The 20,469-nt window shown below is 38.2% G+C and overlaps 1 protein-coding gene across 1 annotated transcript in view; it reads left to right on the forward strand.

The window, feature by feature from the left end:
* The window catches only part of USP38 (ubiquitin specific peptidase 38), an 82,358-nt gene extending 75,415 nt beyond the window's left edge, over positions 1-6,943 (forward strand). The window contains 3 exon segments of the mRNA XM_010008997.1: positions 26-373; positions 375-1,350; positions 6,600-6,943. Coding sequence (XP_010007299.1) covers positions 26-373; positions 375-1,350; positions 6,600-6,761 — 1,486 coding nt within the window. The 3' untranslated portion in view covers positions 6,762-6,943.
* Positions 6,944-20,469: the final 13,526 nt, after the last annotated feature.

Consider the following 20,469-nt stretch of genomic DNA (forward strand, 5'->3'; position numbering starts at 1 on the left):
TGGATTTATTTTTGTTTGTCTTTAGGCTGCATGAAGAAGAGAGAACCTTGAAAGCATTGTCTTCAGCAAAGACTTCTCAAAGTATAATGAGTGAAGAATCCCAGACACAAGAAGCTGTCCATAAAGCACAAGTATTTGCTGAAGCACCTTGCATGGGAAGTGAAGAAAGAACTCTGATAGAGAAGATGTTTGGAGGAAAATTGAAGACAACTATATGCTGTTTGAACTGCAGAAGTATGTCTCAGAAGGAAGAAGCTTTCACAGATCTCTCTCTGGCTTTCTGTCCTCCAACATTTTTGGAGAGTGTTAGCCCAAAATATAGGGAACATTCTGAAGTGAAAGATGATTACATGGTGCCAGCTAATACTTCATCTCAGTAATTTGGAAGTACATGGTGGATGTGACACAGTAATGAATGAAGGAACCATAAAGGATTTTTCTACTGAGCCAAACTCTGACAGTACCACAAATTCTGAACTCAACAAAGTTCAAGATAATAGGGATATGTCTCAGAGGCTTGTAGGTAAAACCCCCCTGTCAGTCACAGACTTACTGAATTATTTCCTGGCACCTGAGATCCTGAGTGGAGACAATAAGTATTATTGTGAAAAGTGTGCCTCTCTACAGAATGCTGAGAAAACTATGCAAATAATTGAGGAACCTGAATACCTCATTCTCACTCTTTTGAGATTTTCTTATGATCCAAAGTGTCATATAAGGCGCAAAATCTTGGACAATGTGTCTCTGCCTCTTGTTTTGAAACTGCCAGTCAAACGAGCAGCATGCTCTCGAGCTATAGTTTCAGGAGATTGTTCTGTTGGTGTTGAGATTTCTGATACTGGAGAAAATCTTGCTAAAAAACTGAAGCCCTCAGGTGCTGATGAAGTGACCTGCCCACAATTGGTGCCCTATGTGTTAAGCTCTGTCGTGGTGCACTCTGGTGTATCCTCTGAAAGTGGACATTATTATTCATATGCTAGAAATGTTACTGGGTCAGAGCCTTCAGGTGTCTGCCACCAGTCTGCAGCTCTTTCTTTAGTTTCTCCTCAAGATAAATTGTTGACAGAGGAGAATCCTTGTACTGTTGTAGAAAGTGAGCTGGACACTGAGATGCCAAAAGAATGGTTTCTCTTCAATGACAGCAGAGTGACATTTACCTCATTTCAGTCAGTCCAGAAAATTACCAGTAGATTTCCAAAGGACACTGCTTATGTTCTGTTTTACAAAAAACAAAATAGTACCTGTTGCTTCAACACCAGTTCGGCAAATGGACTCTGGGTAAATGGAGACCCTCCTCTACAAAAAGATCTCATGGATGCAATTACGAAAGATAACAAACTGTACCTGCAGGTAAGACAGATATTGTATAGGAAAGGTGGTGTCCTTAACATTTACAAGAGACAGCATAAAAGAAAGAAAAAGTTAGCTTTTAAACATTCTGTTATGTTAACCATATAAATCACTAATCTCACTTCCATCTTGATGTTGCTAGACAGGTGTCATAGAAAGGTTGTCATTGTTAGGTGGGAAGAGTTAAGGAAAGTGGCTTAAACTCATTGCATTTTAAATTTTCAGTGGAGATGCTCACATGGGTCATTTAACCACTTGTAATCCTATGCAGGAGAGGCTTTTTCAAACGGTTCTGATTTTCATTGCCTTTAATTAATTACCAGAGTAGCTAATTTAGCAGTTGTCTTACTAGTGCATTTTTATCTGGAGTGAAGTTTTATTTATACAACTGTGCATACCCAAGTACTGGAACCAATAAAATGAAGACCAGATGGTAATGACTAGATTCCACTTTTCCTTTCTGCCTGCTTTCCCTGGCTCATCTGTGTAGGACTTCAAGTGTGCTGCAGCATACCCAGCATGTCTCAGAGCAACAGGCTGAGAGCCCTCACTTAGCACCCCGTCCTTCTAACCTCATCCCGGGCAAACCTGATGATATCCTGCTCCCCCTTAGAGTGTGTTTTAAAGCTTTGTCAGTGAGCCTTGGTGGCTTATGAGCAAAGACCCTCTTCCTGCTTTGAGAGGGGTGAACCCTATCTGACACCAGCAAGTCTGGTGCTGTGTAGGTCATTCTATTATTAAATAATCCCAAATTTTGGTGACACCAGTCGTGGAGCCATATATTAACAGACTGGGTCCATCTGTTTCTTCTGTTGTTGCTGCCCACAACTGGAAGGAGAGAGGAAAAAATAATCTATGACCCAGATCCTCAAACCAGTCATGCCAAGGCCCTGAAGTCTCTTTTGATTGCCCTTGAACTATGTGTTGCAGCTTCTTGCCACCCACATAGATAAGTAATGGGCAATAGTCTGAGGGGTTCACCAGGCTTGGAAGTTTCCTGGTGATGTCATTAAACTGAGCCCCAGGAAGGCATCTGACTTTTCTAAGAGGAGGGTCTGTCTAGCATATTGGACCTTTGGTTCCCCTCAAAAGGGAGTCACTTAAACTATAACTGGTCTTTTCCTCCTGATAGAGGTAACTCTGGTATGAGTGGGTAGCTTTTCTGACCTTAGCAGCACCTCTGGTGTGGATGGACCATAATTCATTGACTGGCCTTCCACATCCAGAGCCTCATACCTGTTATACCTGGGAAGGCAAGGTGAGCAAGGAGGGGGTTTGCTGCTATCTCGAGTGTAGTCTTGCCTCCAAGATAATGTCCTGTTTTCAGTCAGAATTGCTGTGACTTCCATTGATGCAGGTATGCCTCAATTGTGACATTTCAAACTTGAAATCAGATTATTTTTTATTTTAGGTTTATAATTACAGTAGCATCTAGGTAATTGAGTAGTGGAAAAAAAAAAAGGGGTTTACAAACACAGCCTGAAGAAAACTAGTACAGCTCCTACAGTGATATTGTCACCTTTTTTTGTGTGAAGCCAAACACTTAAAGGAGGGACACTGCAATCCACATAGACTATAAATCCTATAACTAATCTTACTAGTGTGTAATCTTAATCGTGTGTTTTCGTGTTGAATCCAGTGCTTGCAGTCAAACGTATTTCAGTGTTAGGCAATCACCTATCCTGTTGCTGAATATTCATAACAGAGACGTTTTTCAAATCTGAAGAGATGGAACAAGCAACATTATCAGGATACTTAGAAAATAATTTGTTAAATAATGGAATTATTCTTAAATAGTAATTCAGATAAATGTATTTTCAAGACTTATTTTTATGCAATTTCTGGAATACACTAATGAGTTACTTATTTTAAGCATTTTGAATACTCATGTACACCTAGGACCAGTGAAAAATGAATATGATTTTATGGAAGTTAGTCACTTCGTGCATATGCACAAAAAATTGCTTTTTGATAATCTTCCAGACTAAAGCTTTCTCTACAAAACATGTAGTAGTAAAGCACGCAGTGCTCTTAGCCTACAAGTGAAAATCGGGTTAGTAGCTTCTGGAAAACCATTCCTTTACAGTTAAGAAATATTTTCCAAATATGTAGGTTTTGTTTGGGTTTAAGTTTTTTGTTGCGTTTTTGTTTGGGTTGTTTTGGTTTTTTTTAAACCCATCTTTCAATTTTGGATTCTTCAGCACTGGCTTTCTTTGTAGAGCTCTACTAATCTCAGAGTTGTTGAGATCCCTTCCTCAGTTTTAATGAGGCTTATTAGAAATGCTCAGTTATTCTTTTTATCAAATTAATGTTGTGATTCACTGGATTAAGTTATTGTATTTTTGAGAAATTGCATTTCATTGTTGTTCAGAGTTCTAAACTGGTATTTTACTGCTAAGTTAAGAATATACTTTTCTGACCTGAAAAAGCCTTTACTTTTTAGAAGAAACATTCAAAAAAAGCTATAGCTTACTGCTTTTGGTTTACTATTGCATACCAGTTTACCACATGGTAAACTAAATTTTTTTTCACTTTAAATAACAAAACCTGCAGTATGGGTAGCTCCCACTCCAGTTAAATTAAAAATCCCATTCTGGTATCAAGTAGAAGGCAGGAAGTAGAAGGCTCTGCATTACTCAGTCTAGAGAACTGAACTGACACAAACTTCTACTTAGCTGACTTAGTATTTGTTCAGATAAATATAATCGTCCTGAAAACATTTTTTTGTTTTTCTAGAAACAAGGATCTTTCTTGCAGAAATGCCAGGGCTGTATGCTATGCTAGAACAATTTAATGTCATGTAATATTAAGTCAATGTGTGCTTTGAGAAAAGTAAGAAATGTGCTCATTTGGCACAAACTACTGAACAGGAATAAAACGTGAAAGATTTAAACTGCTAAATAATTTCACTTTTAGCACTGAAGACAGAGTGTGTGGTTTTTAATCCTAATATTCTTGTCAAGAAATGTTAATAATTGGCAATTTGATACTCCAATAATTCTCGTGTGTGTGTGCGTATATAGAGATATACCTTCTATCCATTATAGAAAATGTTCTGTAAGATCAGCGCTGTTGCTTACTGAAGAGAATTTCTACGTGGCTGACAAAAGCTGTGCGTGCAGCGAGTTTACGCTGTGTACCAAATATGCTGCATGTGTCCAGAGCCAAGAGAGTCAGAGTAATCCCTTGCACATAAGTCATGCTCAGTAGTAGTGCTTCTCTCTGCTAGTCCCTTATGTAAAGAAGCCTAGTGGCAGTAGAACAGTCATACTCTTGATCATGGTATGGTGAAAGATACCTAAGGTACTTGAACTGTATAGCTATGCTATAACCTCATGCTATCCAGTAACTGCAATAAGGCAAATTAAAATAAATAGTATTTCTGTCTAAATATATCAAGAAAAATCTCAGATTTAAGACCCTGGTATTCTTTTTGTCTATAGTTTTAAGACTTTTCTTTAATATAGCATAATCCACAAACCTGTTATTGATAATTATATTCTTTCACAGTACATTTTGTTAAGTAAAACTCAACTACTGGGGTTCATCAGGTATAAAGTTGCCAGAAAATAGTTCTCTGGAGAGCTGAAAGTGGAGGAGGGAGTAATGAGAGCTCCACTTTTGTTTTGGTACTACACTACAGTAAGACTTTCTGAAATATTTTACCAAAAAAAGAAAAACCAGCCCAGGTACAGTATAGCAAGTTTCCAAATACTTGGTTTTGAGAAGAAATTCTGTTCTAAGCTAAACAGTTTTGCAGTGTAGTTTTTCAAAAGAACAGGCTATTTATAAAAAAGCCTGGTATTTAAATCAAAGTTTTCTGTTCATTTCTCGTACAAGCGAGTTCTTTGTGTTCCCTTATTATTCCTAGTAAGTGTCCTTAGGTTTTGATGTGTTTTATAGTTAGCAGATAGGTAAGAATCCACATATTGCATAACACTTCTTCCAGGATTATGGCCAGCATGTCTGTGTAGATAACGTCCTCCAAATATCTTTTATATCGTTTTGGAAATGAGTATGTATTTCAGTCCTTATTAGTGTAAAATAGTTTCAAACTTAGGCTGTGTTTTTCTAAGAGTCAGAGTAATTTAAACCCACAGGTACTATTTTTAGCACCTGTGAAAGTACATGGACAATGCTTAGTGCTTTCATGGTAGTATAATACAGTCTTCCAGGTTCTTGGCTCTGTTTCTTGCTTTCACCAGGGAGTGGAGAAGGAACAAGTCAAGGTGACCCATGTTAATTACTAAAAACCCTGTTAAAATTTCCTTCTATTGCCTTTAGGGGAGGTATGTAGTGACAATGTGTCATGTGAAGGAGGCTACCACTACGAGCCTTACCACCTTAATACTTTGTTTCCTAAAGCAGCAGATCTGCTGTCTTTCTCTTGTCAGTCCAGAGCCCAACACTTATCTTCCCTCCCTCCGTTTTTGAAGCTCCTGGTGAATTTGAGGAAGGGATACTATAGACAAGACATGGCCGCAAGGTTTATGAAACTAGTTGGCCAGAGACAAAATAGTGTATGGTATCTCTAATGAGAGAAGGCCTTGGCTCATCCCCTTCTTAGATGTCTAAGAAGCCACAGGGGCATTCAGCAGAAAAAGCAGCTGGCCAAGACACTATGCTTTCATGTTCCTGCTACTTGTGCAGGTACATCTTCCAGCCGCTGACCCTGATTTTACAGAGCGCTTGAGAGTTCCTGAGACTAATAATGAAACAGAATTAGCTCAGCAATAACACTTGGAAGTTAAAAAGCTGCACTGAAAGGAAATTTAATAGCTTTTCCGTCCTTCTGCCTTTTGTCTGAGTATGTTGTTTTAATATATGCAGCTGAGTAAAGGTGTCTTAATTAACACTTTTTAATGGTCTTACCTTTTTATTTGGCAACCAAGAACAAGGGTGTCTTAAAATTACTAGGCTGAAAGTTCATGTGAAACATATATAAAAAACTAATGTTTTGTTAGCTTTTGATGAGCAGTCTAATTCTTTATTAACATCACATGTTGGTATAAAATATTATTTGGGCATAAATGTATTTAATTATGATTCATGTATGCTTACTGATGTTCAACGAAATGGTACATCTCTGGCTGTGGATGTTCAACTTGGAAGTTCAACAAAGCCATGCAGACTTAGGACTCCAGAAGGTAGTGATGTTGCTTTAAAACCTGCTTCAAAATTTACTAGGAAAAAATTCTGCTTCAGAGACTTGCAGTTGTTGGTTTTATTAAACTGTCTTTTCTTTTCAGGAGCAAGAGCTTAGTGCTCGAACACAAGCACTTCAAGCTGCCTCAGCCTCATGCTCTTTCCGACCCAATGGATTTGATGACAATGATCCCCCTGGAAGTTGTGGACCGACAGGAGGAGGAGGAGGGGGTGGGTTCAGTACCATTGGTAGATTAGTCTTTTGACCAAGAAGACAACCTGGAATACACTGGTTCCAAAGCAGCCCAGTACTGCTGAGGACAGCTAAAATACTGAACTTTGACAGATATTGTATCAACTTCTGAGACTTGATCTTTGTTCAAAAGCAAATGTTGGGGCTTTTTTGGTTATGTTTTATTTGAAATAAATAAGCGCATAATGGAAAAAAACTACCTCTTAAAAATTCAGTTGCTTTTCTAGTAAGATACGCTTGCCCGAAAGACAGAAAATGGAGATTTTGAAGTAGTTGCTAATGACACTGCATTAAGCTCAACAAATGCACTTACATCAGTTTCTATTGTACTCATCCACTGAATGAAGAAAGTTCCTTTTTCTTTTTTTTTTTCACTCTGATGGTGTTGCTCTGTCTGGAAATCCTTTCAGATGGGCTAAACTGCATACATAGTCTCTCACCCCCACCTTATGTCCAAATCCAGTACCTTTATGGATTTCCAGAGATGATGCAAATTAGAATGAAGGCAATAACTTAACTGACATAATACAGGACTTTCCAGATTAAAAATTATTCAATATATTTCCTGTGTAAATATAAAGAAGAAAAAAAATTTATAAATATTTGCTAAGTTGTTTTCCAAAAAAGTGCATGTTCTGCTGGAACAATGTTTTTAAATAGAAATTGTTAACTTTGTAGCATTTCTAATTGTTTTAAAGTTTTTAAGATTATTTCAGGGATATATCTGCTGTGTAATGGAAAGGAAGAGATTCTGTATGTGCCTTGCAGTTCTGTAACTTAAACTTTCTGAGGCTGCAGAAAAGGGGAAAAATGTGTTAGTAGTCAATTATTTTGGTCAGTATTAGAAATCACTGCATTTATAGAAAGCTACTAGGTTTCCAGAAGTAAAAATCTGGTACTTTGAAATGCAGTAAGTGTCTTGCCCTTTATTTTTTGATTAAAAAAAAAATAAATACATGCCTAGTGATCTTTAACTTTTGTGGCCTGCATTGCTAAGAAGCTAAGAATAAATACTGAGATATGTTTGTGTAATCACAGAGAGGCTACCTGTATTGATCCTTGCTGAGGATGTTTGTTTCTAAGAGGCCTTCTGATTTTGCTTGTAGTGGGAAATTTTCTGGTGAGTTCAGGTTTCAACTGTCTGCAGAAGACCAATGTGACGCTGCCTGTGGAGCAGTGGTTGCTTGCTTGTTAGGCCAGCAGAGGCTGAGGCAAGTTTGGTTTTGATCAGCAATGAGGGTAACAGAAGTGAAGGAGTTACACTGTTGAATCTAGTGATTAATTCTTAACTTGAATAATCTTATAGTGAAGTGTAAATTTATTTAAAGTATTTTTACAAAATTCTGCACTGGTGTAGTGTGTTATTATATTCTACTAGATGACAAAGCGCATCCTTAAAAAGCATGCAAACCTGGCAGGTGTTGGCTTTACTGTACAAAATAAACAGATTTCCTAGACATTTACTTTAAAAAGCATAAATTAAGTTGAGAAAACGAAACCTTGTTCATATGATATCAAATATATGAAGTTTAGTCTGAAAGGTAGGTAACTTAGCTTGCAAGCTATTTTTATATTATCACTAAAACTGTGATATTTGCTTTGATGTTCATATGTTAACTGCTCAAGAAAGCTAGAGCAGCTGGCTTTAATTTTTTATTAGTTTGTAAACTTTGTTTTGACTGTCTGTAGTACCTCAGCTTTGACTTATGCTTCATTGCTAAAGCAGTTGTAGGTCTCTGAACCAGGGGTTCATCTGTGGAAATGTGGAATGTTATGAGACTAGTGTGAGGAGCGTTCTCATTTTGTTCTATTTAGACAAGGTTTTCTTGAAAGCTCACTTCACCTTGAAATTCTCTGACTTTCAGTCTAAAATAATTTTTTATTTCCTTTTAGGTTTCTCTGCCAGATAGCTCTGGTTTTAAAATGTTTTGTATGACAGGTTAATTAGGCTTTTCTCTCTGAAAAGATGAGGACACAGTAAAAAACTGTCTGCATTACAATGGGAGTATTTTGTCTCTGGATCAATTTACTGTTCATTTTAAAAGACTAGAAAGTAGAAGCAGGGGCAAGTGTTTTTACTCTTTATGAAGTCATAATTTTGTAAAGGTCAGTTTTCCTTTCATGTTCTCACAAAATACAAATTATGTAGTATGATTTTCATACACCTATTGTACTATATTTATTTCATGAGCTCTTAGAAGGCTTTCTACACTCAGTTTGTTATAAAATAGGTGTTCGATACGGAAATTCTATGAAAGTAGTGCCAATAGAGTTGCATCTCCTTAGGTATGAAATGATGGTATGGCTCAGACTGAAACAACTTTCTTTCCCCTTGTTGACTTCTGTTGACACTGTTACTTTGGGTTTTACAAATAGATTTTAAAATTCGGAATACCAGTTTGCAAGTCTGCTTGTTGACCTGACAACCATCATAAGCCCAATTCATACCTAACTTGGAAGGTTTCAATAAAACTAGTGAAAGTGGTGAAGTATTTCATGCTCTAAAATGCACACATCTTTTTTACTTGTTTACAGTAATGATGTTGCATGCTCCTATCTTCTGGGCATAATATGAGAGAACAATACATTCAATTTCTGTTGCCTGTGAATGAATGCTGGATAGTTTGTTTAGTGGCCTTTTCACTTCCATTCTTGATTTGTTTTCTATGTAAGTTGAATCAGTATAAAGATACAAAATCCATAATACTGTTTTCTGAAGCTTAGAGGATTTTGTTGTCTCCTTTCATGAAGGGTACACTACTGTTCCAAACTCAAGAATGGTACATTTTTAAAAATCATATTTCCTTTTAACAAGACAGATTATGATTTGGTCTTTGTTCTAATGGTCAGTGGAATTGTATTAACTTCTTTCATACAGTTTATTTTGTACAGTTTTTTGATGGGGAGTATTACAGTGGATGGATGTGAATGTCACCCCCACAATACTTACAAGCCTCTTTATCCAGGATGAGGACAAAAAAAGGCTTATTCAGATAGCTCAACAAATTGCACCTTCTGACTAGCTCTTTCCTTCCTTATTTTCTGCCCTTATTCCTTACTCTGAAAAGTTAAATATATTATCTTCTGTATGCTCTGAAAACTTAGTTTTATGGGTATGCCTTTTTATATCTGTAGCAGCAAGGGTGCTTATGGTTTCAGAATACTACTTATTTTGTACAAATGACAGGTGAAGGGCAGAAGCAGTCTGAGCTAAAGGAGTCTTAGAACAAAAGCAAGTGGGTATAAAACTTCTGTAAATAAGATTTAGATTAAAAACAAAGTTCCTAATTACTAGAACTAATTCTGGCACAACCTTCCAAGCAGAGACCTGCTTTGAAGGCAGAGCCAAGTGTGTCTATGAAAGAAATTGAATGCAAAGCGGTGTCTGAATTGTAGGCAACTAGACTTGATAAACCAGAGGTCCTTTCTAGTCCTTTCCTTGAGTTTTGCTTTTCTGTTGGCCTCCACATCTTGACACATTGCCAGTTTGTAAGACTCAAAAACTCAAGTGTAAATGAAAAGAGTACTAAACTACAAAATAACAAAGGTTGACCACTCCTTTTGCATGGTGGTGGTTTCTGACTTAAGGGAATGAGGCATAAAAATTAGGTAATAGAAAATGGAAGCTAGGAAGATGTGATACAAAGAAATGTGTTTAGTTTCTGACACAAAGGCGATTCCCTAGTTAACAACCTACTGTGGGATGTAATGGGTTGTAGCAATTGATATCCTCAGTAGGCTGTAATGAAATGTAAATGATTGGATCATTTGGATGAGCAAATGAGCTATGATCTAAACAAAAGATCAGACTAGACAATCTGTAAAATTTTCCCCACAGCCAGTCATATATCTACCTTAATCTGAATTCTTAACTATGAGTACTTAAAGTGCATACGTGTCAGGTCAAACGTAGCAGTTGAAGCCTGAAGATTGTGTGACACTGTTTGGTTTGTGTGCAACACTTCCATTCTGCATGAACTTAAGAACTAGCAACTATCCTTGTTTCAGCAAGTGGATTCAAGACTGTGAGTTGAGCTGTGATCAGTTGCCGACTGTGATGAGTGGTGTAGCATTGACTTACTACTGATACTTTTTTTAAAATATGCACACATCACCCCATTCACTGTGCATTATTTTTGCTTGAATGAAAGCATCCACATCAAAGGAAAAACAAAAATATTTAAAACTAGCCAGAGTGAAGCAGAGATTAATGTTTTTAAATACAATATGCTGCTTTCTTATTAAAAATAGAAGGCTTTTTTTTTTTTTTCCCAAGTTTGCTTTATTCTAGGCAGGTATGAGGATTCAGGATACACATTTCTTTTTCCTTTTTTTTTTTTCCCAGTGTAGGTAATATTTTTAGGAATCATTTGTAAAAGTGCTGGAACAGGCATGTCAAAATTCACAACTTCCCTTTGCCGCCTTGATGACCAGCATGCTACCACATGCATTGAAATGCTGGGATACTTGCAGGGTGGCTTCCCCAGCTGCTAACTGGGAAGAACAGCTGCTCCTTGTGAACTGTTCATTGCTCGGTGGCCATTTGGGCCCTTCACCATCTGCGTGAGCCACCCTGGGTTGCTCCCTCAGTGTGTGTCTCTGCAGCAGGGGACTCAGGAGAAGCCTGCGGTGTGACAGCCAGCCCCACTGTTCTGGTGTTGGCCCAAGTGGAGTGCAGTCCCTAAACTCCTCTGATGCATCCAAGCCCCGAGTACGTAACTCAGGGACCTCTTGCAGCAGCCACACACAGACCAGCACCTGTGGCAGGCAGCACACAGAGGTCATAGGTTGCACATGAAGTTGGTGTGTGGGACAGAGCGGCAGGGGGATGGTGAAGCAGAAGTGCTGGTGCAAGACTAAAATGAGACTACAGAACTGCAAAAGAAGGGATGGCTCTGATCTGATTTAGAAGTTGTGTGTGTTTTTAGGATATTTTCTCATCTATCTGCTGTAAAGTTGTAACATAATTCTACTAAAGGATTCCAACCATAGTTCTGGAATTTCCATTATTGTGCTTGGGCGTGGGGGAAAAAACTCAATCGGCATATTGAAAATACGCTGCTGAGGAAAGGTCTTTCAGATTGACATTAAAATATTAATTCAGCTGCAGTATCATGCAGCATTCTGGAGGCCAGTGGTCTTCAAACTTTTTTTGATTGTATACCCCTATCAGTAAAAACTGATAAGAAGTGTGTACCCAATATATGTTTATTTATAAGTTATATATGTAATACTGTCCTAACATAATGTACATACAAAAGAGCAGAAATTGAAAAAGCATGAGATAAAGATGAAATAAACACTACTTATAAATTTTAAAATTTTTGCTTATTAATGGTACAAAAATACTTTTTGCACCCAAATTGATTGTCTTGCGCACCCACTGACATGCACACAACTCACTTTTTAGACCACTTACCTGGGCTATAGTCTTGAAAAAAGTTTTAACTTGATGGGAACAGGTATCAAAATTGACCTGTTCATAATAACGGTTTATTTTACTCAGTGGTTATAGACTGTTACTGTTACTTTATGCTGCATGACTGTGTTTTGGATCTGTGTTTATTCTGAGGTCTTATAAAATTTGATGTAAGAGCTGTGAACTGTTTCACCATTTGGTTTTCTGCAATGTGCACTAAGTGACAAAAAAAAAAGGTGCCAGCCTTAAGTGGTTTGTAGAGACACAAGGCCATTCTGATTCTGAAGGGAAGGCATATCCTTTGCCAAATGCAGGAAAGTGTTAGTATTTGGCTTTAAAGGGGAGTACCATTTTTCAACTGACTCACTCTTTCTCAAGTGTTCTCTAAAGAATTACAATATTTAGTGCTCAACTCCTTTTAGCAAGAAAATTTAATTAACTTACTTTTATCTTTCATGGTGCTTGTGCTACTGAACTACAGTTGGAATATTTTTTTGCAGTTTGCCTGTTCTTAAATCCTGATATAAACTGGCATAAATGTTTAATAGTATTTCATATCATAATAGTTTTTTTTTAATGGATGGGGCAAATTAGTGTATTGCTGTACATGTGTTGGGCTGCATAAAGAAGTCAAAATACATATTTTTAAATGCCCTCAGTGTCTGAAAGTACCTAAGTTTTCGTGTTTGAGTTGAAAGATACATGTCCTAGTACAATGAAACAGTGGTGGAGGGGTTTTTTTAATTGTAAATTGTATCTGTAAGTCTCAGCTTGAAGGATCTCTCACAAAAAACATGGGAAATAATTCAAAGCAGGGAACTCCTACCTGGCCAACTAGATCTGGAGAACCAAGTAGCAGGAGTAGCTGGATTTGATGTGTGTTTCAGTTCCAGTGATATGATAATGTTTCGTTCGAGTTATCTGCTCAATTGATGTTACTTAAACCTTCAAAGAAGATGAAATTACCTTTTACTTGTGGAATTTACAATTAACATTATCATTGGTTAAAATGCAGCAGTTCTCAATGACCATGGAAGGTATGGCAAAGAAACATTCAGGTCTCCAGTAAATAAAAGACAAGGCTCTTAAAGGCTGTTTTCAGCTTCTGTGTGTCTCCTGAAATTTCCCCAGACAAGTTGAAAGCAATTTTTTTGGTCTGGTTGTTTTTCTTTACTAGAAGAATACCTAAGAAACTCAAACAATTAACAGGCCAGTTAATAACTTGTAAATTACGCCTGGGTGGTGAATTGTGTGAGAGGGAAGGGAAAAGTTTGGGTTGCCCTAACAGTGTGTAGTTTGAAGTTGAGTCTTCTCTAGTTGGCTGCTCACACCTCCCTCTGGCATTAGAAACAGCTGCCTTTATGTGGTCTCAGAATTAAGCTTGGTACTGCCTGCGAGGATAAAATCATGGGAACCTCCCCTTCATCCAAGACCGATGCAGGCTAATTGAAGAATTACTCTTGACCTGAGCTGGTTCAGTTTTGTTTTAAGTATTGACCCTGCTCACTGCCAAGGTAAAGGACAGATCAAGCTTTAATGTTTGGATGACATAATCATACTTTTTTTAAAAAGTAAATGCCTGAGCTCCAGTAGGAGCTGTTGGTTCTCTACTGTGCTTTAAAATCCCAGAGCTGCAAGGGGTGTTTCCTACTGATGAGACCATGAAAACAGCAGCTATGCAGAAGTCATCGAGGAAGGGAATTGGCTGCAGTATAAATAAGCAACCAAGGAGAATGATTTAATCATTTGGGTTTGTCTGATGTATTTTGCATTTGGGGATTGTGTGAATTAACACATGTGAGGATAATAAGCAATATGAGTCTGAGGATGTGTAATAGAAAGCAGACAGGCCTCAAGTAGTTAATTTCTTAAAAGCAGTTATCATTTCTGCAGAGAAAGGGTTGGTTCCTGAAATGGGATTGTAGGTAGTGTCAGTGTGGTCTTGCATGGCAGCCTACAATAGTACTGCTGCTCTCATGTTTTCACAGGGTGTGTTAAGGTGGTAGATGTGGATGGAAAGATTAAAATGTTATTAGTACCCTAGGCCTGAAATGTACCCTGTGTTCATAGACCACAAACTTGGGTGTTGTCATAGATGAAGGAACATTTCCTTTCATTACAGATAGTATGCATGTATGTATTTCTGAAACTGCATTTCCTGGAAACAAATCTATTATGGAGTTCATACATTCTAAACAGCATTTCTGCTCCAGTTGTGAATGCATAGTGTAGGCCATGAGTTGGGAGAAACTTTAAGGGAGTGAGTTTTAACTGCTTGTTTAAGAAGGCTGCTTTTAAACTTGAAGTTAGCTCATCTTCATCTTATTAGGTCTCCTTCGAAGCTAAGGATGTGCTGAGTGGGAGAGACCAGGATGAGCCATTGAGTAGCAGCTCTTTCACATTTCCCAGCTCAGGTTCTGGGAATGAGCATGAATGCTCAGTTCTGAAGAGGATTTGATGACAAGTAAACCAGAAGATTTTAAAAGGGGGAAAGGAGAAGCTGGAAAGAAATGGGAGTGAGAGTTTCTAGTGTGTGTGGGTATGCAAAGCTGTGGATTTCCTACTCTCTTTGAGACCAAAGAGATGTTTAAGCAAAACCTTACCAGCTTCACGTTATGTATATATAAAGAAAAAAACGTGGGAAAACATACAGCAACCATTTGGTCAAGATAATTGTCACCTATTTGTGTTTCCATTATTATTTGAGCTAAACTGATGCTCAGCCTCCTACCCACCTGCATTGTATTAAAGCATTTTTTTTTTTAAATGAAAATAAATATATTTGGGGTTTGTCTTTTTAACTTAATCTGCCTTGAAAATAGCTGTTTATTTTTTTCCAAATAATTATTCTGCCTGAATATTCTCCCCACTTTAAAAGATGATACACACTCTCTTATATAAAAAGGCGTGGGTGTGCATGTGTATTAACAATTAGTTCAGTCTCATGTGATAGGTATCTTATTTTAGGTTGTAGATAGCCTCATTCCTGAAACCTCCTTAATCCCAGAATTTTTTAGGATACGTGTTTTCCTTCAGATCACTGGGATCCCCACCTGCTATAAATGCCTTTATGAAAAAAACTAAAGGAGTGCAGGCAGAGACTGGCTGGGTAAGAGGAACTGCAGTATCACTAAGCAGGGAAAATTATTTGGACAGTTTTCTCAACAGCTCTTTGCATAGTAGTGGTTTTCACCAGTTCTGCCCTGTCCAACTGGCAACTCTTTTTTTTTTTTTTTTAATAAGTCTTCCCTAAACAATTTCAGTGGCATAAATTATGATGATACTTAAGAAATATTTCCTGCTCTGGCTTCAGTGTTGTGGTGTTTTCCCTCTTCACATCCACTTTCCCCCTCCCCATGTCCTTTGCATTCTTTGTTGACTAACCTCTCCAGGACACAGTAACTTCTAGTCTGCATCCATCAGTACAGGGCTGTAAGTGTTTCTTTCCTTAGCTTTTCCGTGCTACTGTGATATACCTAATTAGTAAATATTTCAAACATGGCATAACAAAAATGCAATTAAAAACTTCAAATGAACTGTTGTATTTACATAACCTGACATGACTTTCTGTAAAGCCTCTGTTCTGCATGTAAAAATTCAGGCAAGTAGCGGTTACAGTAAAAACTGTTCTGTATTTCTTCAACCCTTTAAGAACTCCTGCAAAAAAATCTGTATGCCCACTGGTAGAAGGAAGTAGCTTAGTGGTAGGTGTGCTTCAGGTATTTGTAGGGAATTACAGTGTGAAGAGGTTCTCACAAAGGCCAATCACTACTCATTTTTATGCAAAGGCTTGTGGTTGCAGGTGCTTGAACTGTCAACACTTCAATGCCAAACTCTAGGTATTTTGTGTTTGGTTCAGTGCAGCAGAGGCATTCTGCTGGTGGTGGGGCTTGATATGTCAGCATTGGCTGGAGGAAATGTCCGATTATGGCTCTCTCCTTTTGGGTGGAGCCATAGGCACTGATGGTGATTTTAGGGGTGACAGAAATGCTGACTTAGCTTTCTCCACCTGGAGGAGCTAAGTGACACCACTTCTGACTGACTGCCAAGTAGAAGCTTGCCCTGTATTTACAGGGTATGAAAAGCAATGACGAAAATGGTTTTGAGACTTCCAAATGCATTACTGCTTAGGAGAGCAGAAGAATTTCTTATTGTATTTTGGAGTTGTTAGCTGTAAATTAATCTGCATGTATGGATATAGTACGTGAAGAATAGGAAGGAATATTTCTCCTTAAAACTACCCTGGCACAAGTATTCTTGTATAGTCTTGTCTGGTTTTTTCTCTATTTGACCTACTTCAGCTGTCAGAATTTCAACTTCAGCTGTGATTTGTTTTCAAGGACTTCTGTACATCCTGTTGCATCTTAGTGTAAGGTTTTAACTTACTTTGACTAACATAAGCTTTTATAAATATAGTACAAATATTACAGTTCAAATGCAAATGTGCTTTTATACCACTTTGTTACTGAGGTCACTGTTGTGCTGTATTAATTTTGAGTAATGATGTATTTATCCAGTAGAGAGCACTAATGACACTGTTATCTTTTAGTTGGCATTCTTATCAAATTATTCAGTGTTGACTTAATTTTTTGTGCTATGAACCACTGGGCTAGGACTGCAGATTTTTCTGAAAACTAGTGCATGGCTGAAGCCCTGCTATAGCCTGGGAGGGAAGAATGTGAAGCAGGAGTCTGCCGGAAATGCTAAACTAATGTTTACCCACAGTTTGGAGTCACAGCAGTCCTTTGCATTGAATAGCCAGGTGAAAGCTATTAATGGGGAAGTTGATCAACATCCCTCTTGGGGCCACTGGTGCCAGGACTGTCAGGATAAATGATTGCTGGTGCTACGAATACCTTCTCAGGGTAGTAAATGGTATAATTGTGGTGGTTCCTGCCTCTTTGTATGTAGGCAAAATCTTATCCTTGGTGGCTAAAACTGGCATTTTTATTGATAAAATTTTAGTGTCTTCCTTTGTTTCAGAGCCAAGAAATTGAAGCTGGACATGAGAAGGTTTTACTGAAGCTGAAACTCTAGAGTCTCCATGGTTGATGTAGCATGAGTGAGAGAGACTAACTTGTCTTTGAGATGTCAAATGGGGTTTGTGGCCAGCAGTTTAAAAATAACAACTCTTTACTCACATTGTGAGAAAATTTGATGGAGCCAATGAGAAAATTTAAACAGACCCATAAAAAACAAAAAAAAAGAAAGTTTCAAAATAACTTTGGGAGGGTATCTCAAATTTATGTCCTGAGTAGACTGTCTCTTACCATGCTGCCCAGCAGTCCAACTGCATTTGCTCATAATACTCAGTGAATTGTTAGCCTTAATTCTGGAGCATCAAGATGCTACCTGTAGGAGAAAAAGGTGGTTTAATTCTCCCTTAGGGTTATAGAAGAATTTTAATAATGTGGCCAGTGTAAATTAATCTTCCAAAATATACAGACAATCTGAAACAATCGTGCTGAGAGAAGCATGAGTTATAGTAATTCATCTCAGTCTTGGATGCGTTTAAGAATAACTGTCTATAGGCAATATCTTTATTACAGTATTTGTAAGGACTTAAAGAAAAAAGCAACAGCCACACTATGAAGCTGAGCATGAAGTTTTACTCTTAGCTCTAGGCTTATTTTATTAGCTGATGTTTGGTTTGAATTCACTGCAGGAGACTCAAGTGTTATCTTGGGGAAAAAAAAATTGCAACTTCTAAGAGAAAAGATTTTATTCAACACATGGGAAAAAAGATTTAAGCATGCTTAAGGTAGTGTATTATGTAATAAGCTATGCAAGTTACGGAATTAAAGCGGTTTCAAATTGGTATGGAAAGTCTGCTTGCTTGGGGGAGAAGGTTTATTGGTGAGAAGAATTTCAGGTATTTCTGAATGTAATTGGGTACTTTTAAGAGGCCAGTCATAATTGCTGCTGGGAGATATATGACTTTTGTGTATTGGTTTTTGATAATATGAATGTAACTAACTAATGCAGCTATCTCATCAGTTGATTATTTTTTTCTTTTAATTGTGTTGGTCAATTGGCTCTAAAATCTACCATCTGGTAACAATCTGCATTAAAATACTGGCCTGCCTGAGATTAATGGGAGTCTTGCCATGGACTTCAGCAAGTCCAGGATTTCACTCTGCTCTTCATCTTGCATGACTGTTGCTATTCAGGGTGTGGCAAATATACTATATTCTTCATCCTGATTTATGTGAGCATTTGCTGAGCAGATGTTATGGAGCTATACTTGTTCATCTCAATCCATCTCTCCTGCAGCAAGTAGAAAAGTGAAGCCAGATTAGCCTCAGGTGTGATTCTGTTCACTTGGGATGATTACAGCCACTACAGTTTCTGATATGTCAGAAACATTGTGGGAGATTTAAAAATGCAGCTATAACCTAAACAAGCATTTATTACTTCTACCATTGTAAAGGAGCTGATGGATCCAATGCTGCTGCTCAGTGAGGGGATAGGAAGGGGATAAGCAGAGGCATGGCTAGAGGGAAGCTGGGGGCAGGCAGGTGCACGGGGCTGCCAGGTCAGTTGCTGACCCAGTGCTCTTCCTTCTCCAGAGCATCACCTTTCCCTGAAGTGGGGCTGCTACCAAGGCACCTGTGGCCAGGGAGAGTGCCTTTATATGTATAAAGCACTTGATTTCCCAGGATAAGCATTGGTCTAAAGATTCAAAATAAGATTAGCCTGGCCTCATTAGCTGAAGAGAACAGTAAGAAAAACCTCCCCTGACAATCTTTTTTTTATTTATTTTTTTTTTCAGTTGCAAAATACCTTTTGGAGTTCATTTTATTTAGTTCAATAGTCTTGTATGGGAGGGAGGGTGTTTGTCAAAAAACCCATTTACAATGAAGATAAAATAAGAACACATAACTGGCATATCTTAGCCAGAATCCACTGTGGGAGTCACTCCCACAGTTATGTCTGGTGCTCGCCAACTCCTACTGAGCCTGGTATTTTCCCATTGCATTGTTTTTACTGATAGCTTCCATTCAGTAATAACAGAAATCTTTGCAAGGGTGAAAGAGATTAACACTCTTTATAATTGAGTAACGAAGTGTTAAGTGATTTCCACAGCCACTGAAGAATGTGTTGCCTATATGATAAAGTTATCTCATTATTTTATCTTTGTTCTTTACTGAAAGCAGTTGGTGAGCATTTTATCCCATGTTCAGATATAAAATAAGATCTTTCCTGTTTTGAATCTCTTTTGGGGAGGAGCAGTTAATGAGAGGAAGGCTACCAGAGATGCCCTGCTTACATATATAGTTACATGATGAAGCTGTACGGGGTTTCGTGTTGCAAAACAAAGAAAATTTTTATGAGCAACAAATGTAAGGAAATAAAGCAGTCATAATAAGATAATATCCTTTTTTTTTTTTTTTTTCCCCTGTGTCTTCCTAAGGAAGACTAGTAAGTGACAAAAACTATTTAAATATTATTGTTCCTTAACTGCGAACTCCTGATATAACAGCAGATGACAAAAGCTGAGCCCCATTTCTTGCTGGAAAGAAGAGTGTGCTTGCGATAAATTCCCGTTCTGTAACATTCCCCACTGCAGAGGGGTGTCAGCCTCTGGCATTCAGACCCTTTAGACCCCCACGGATCTGTGAATGGAGAAGAGCCACAATAATAAATGTTTCCATCTGCTTCTAGTTTGGAGTTTGAGTCTCATCCTATCCTCCACAGTGAGCCATGTGCTTCAGACAGCCAGACATTATTATTTCCATTAGCAAGAACCAAGATCACACCCTGAAAAAAACCATCTGGTCCAAACCTGCTATAGTTTGCCTGCTGAGCAATGCAGGTCACTTTAAGATCATCAAGCTGATGTCCCGTAATGCTGATGAGGTCCTCTTCACCTTGGCTGCCTTGCTGTTCTAAGCCCTCCATGGGATCAGCCCTGGCTTTCTGAGCTGGTTTGTCCTTTTGTGTCCATGACTTCCTGCAACAGGTGTGTTTTCCTGGGGACACAGACCTGTGCAGTAAGTGTAGATGTTTTGCATTCAGGAGCCAGAATGTGCGAGTTGGACCTTGGCTTTGGAGCTGTGTCAAAAGAGGAACAAGAATGACCTCAGGCTCTCAAGATTCAGCATGAAGCATTCAGCTTCTCCAATGAGCTTTCGTTGCCCTACTTCTGTTTCCCTCCCCTCCAGCCCAAGCATCCAAGTCAGGTAATTTACGCCTACCTACTGGAAGGAAGGAAGGAGAGATGATTGATGGTGTTGTTTTTAGCTCTTGCAAGGTGCTCAGAGGCTCTGGCAGTGACTGCCAAGTGAGAACCTAAGCCTAT

This window comes from Chaetura pelagica, unplaced genomic scaffold (assembly GCF_000747805.2).
Source record: "Chaetura pelagica isolate M959 unplaced genomic scaffold, ChaPel_1.0 scaffold221, whole genome shotgun sequence".
In the NCBI taxonomy this organism is placed as follows: Eukaryota; Metazoa; Chordata; class Aves; order Apodiformes; family Apodidae; genus Chaetura; species Chaetura pelagica.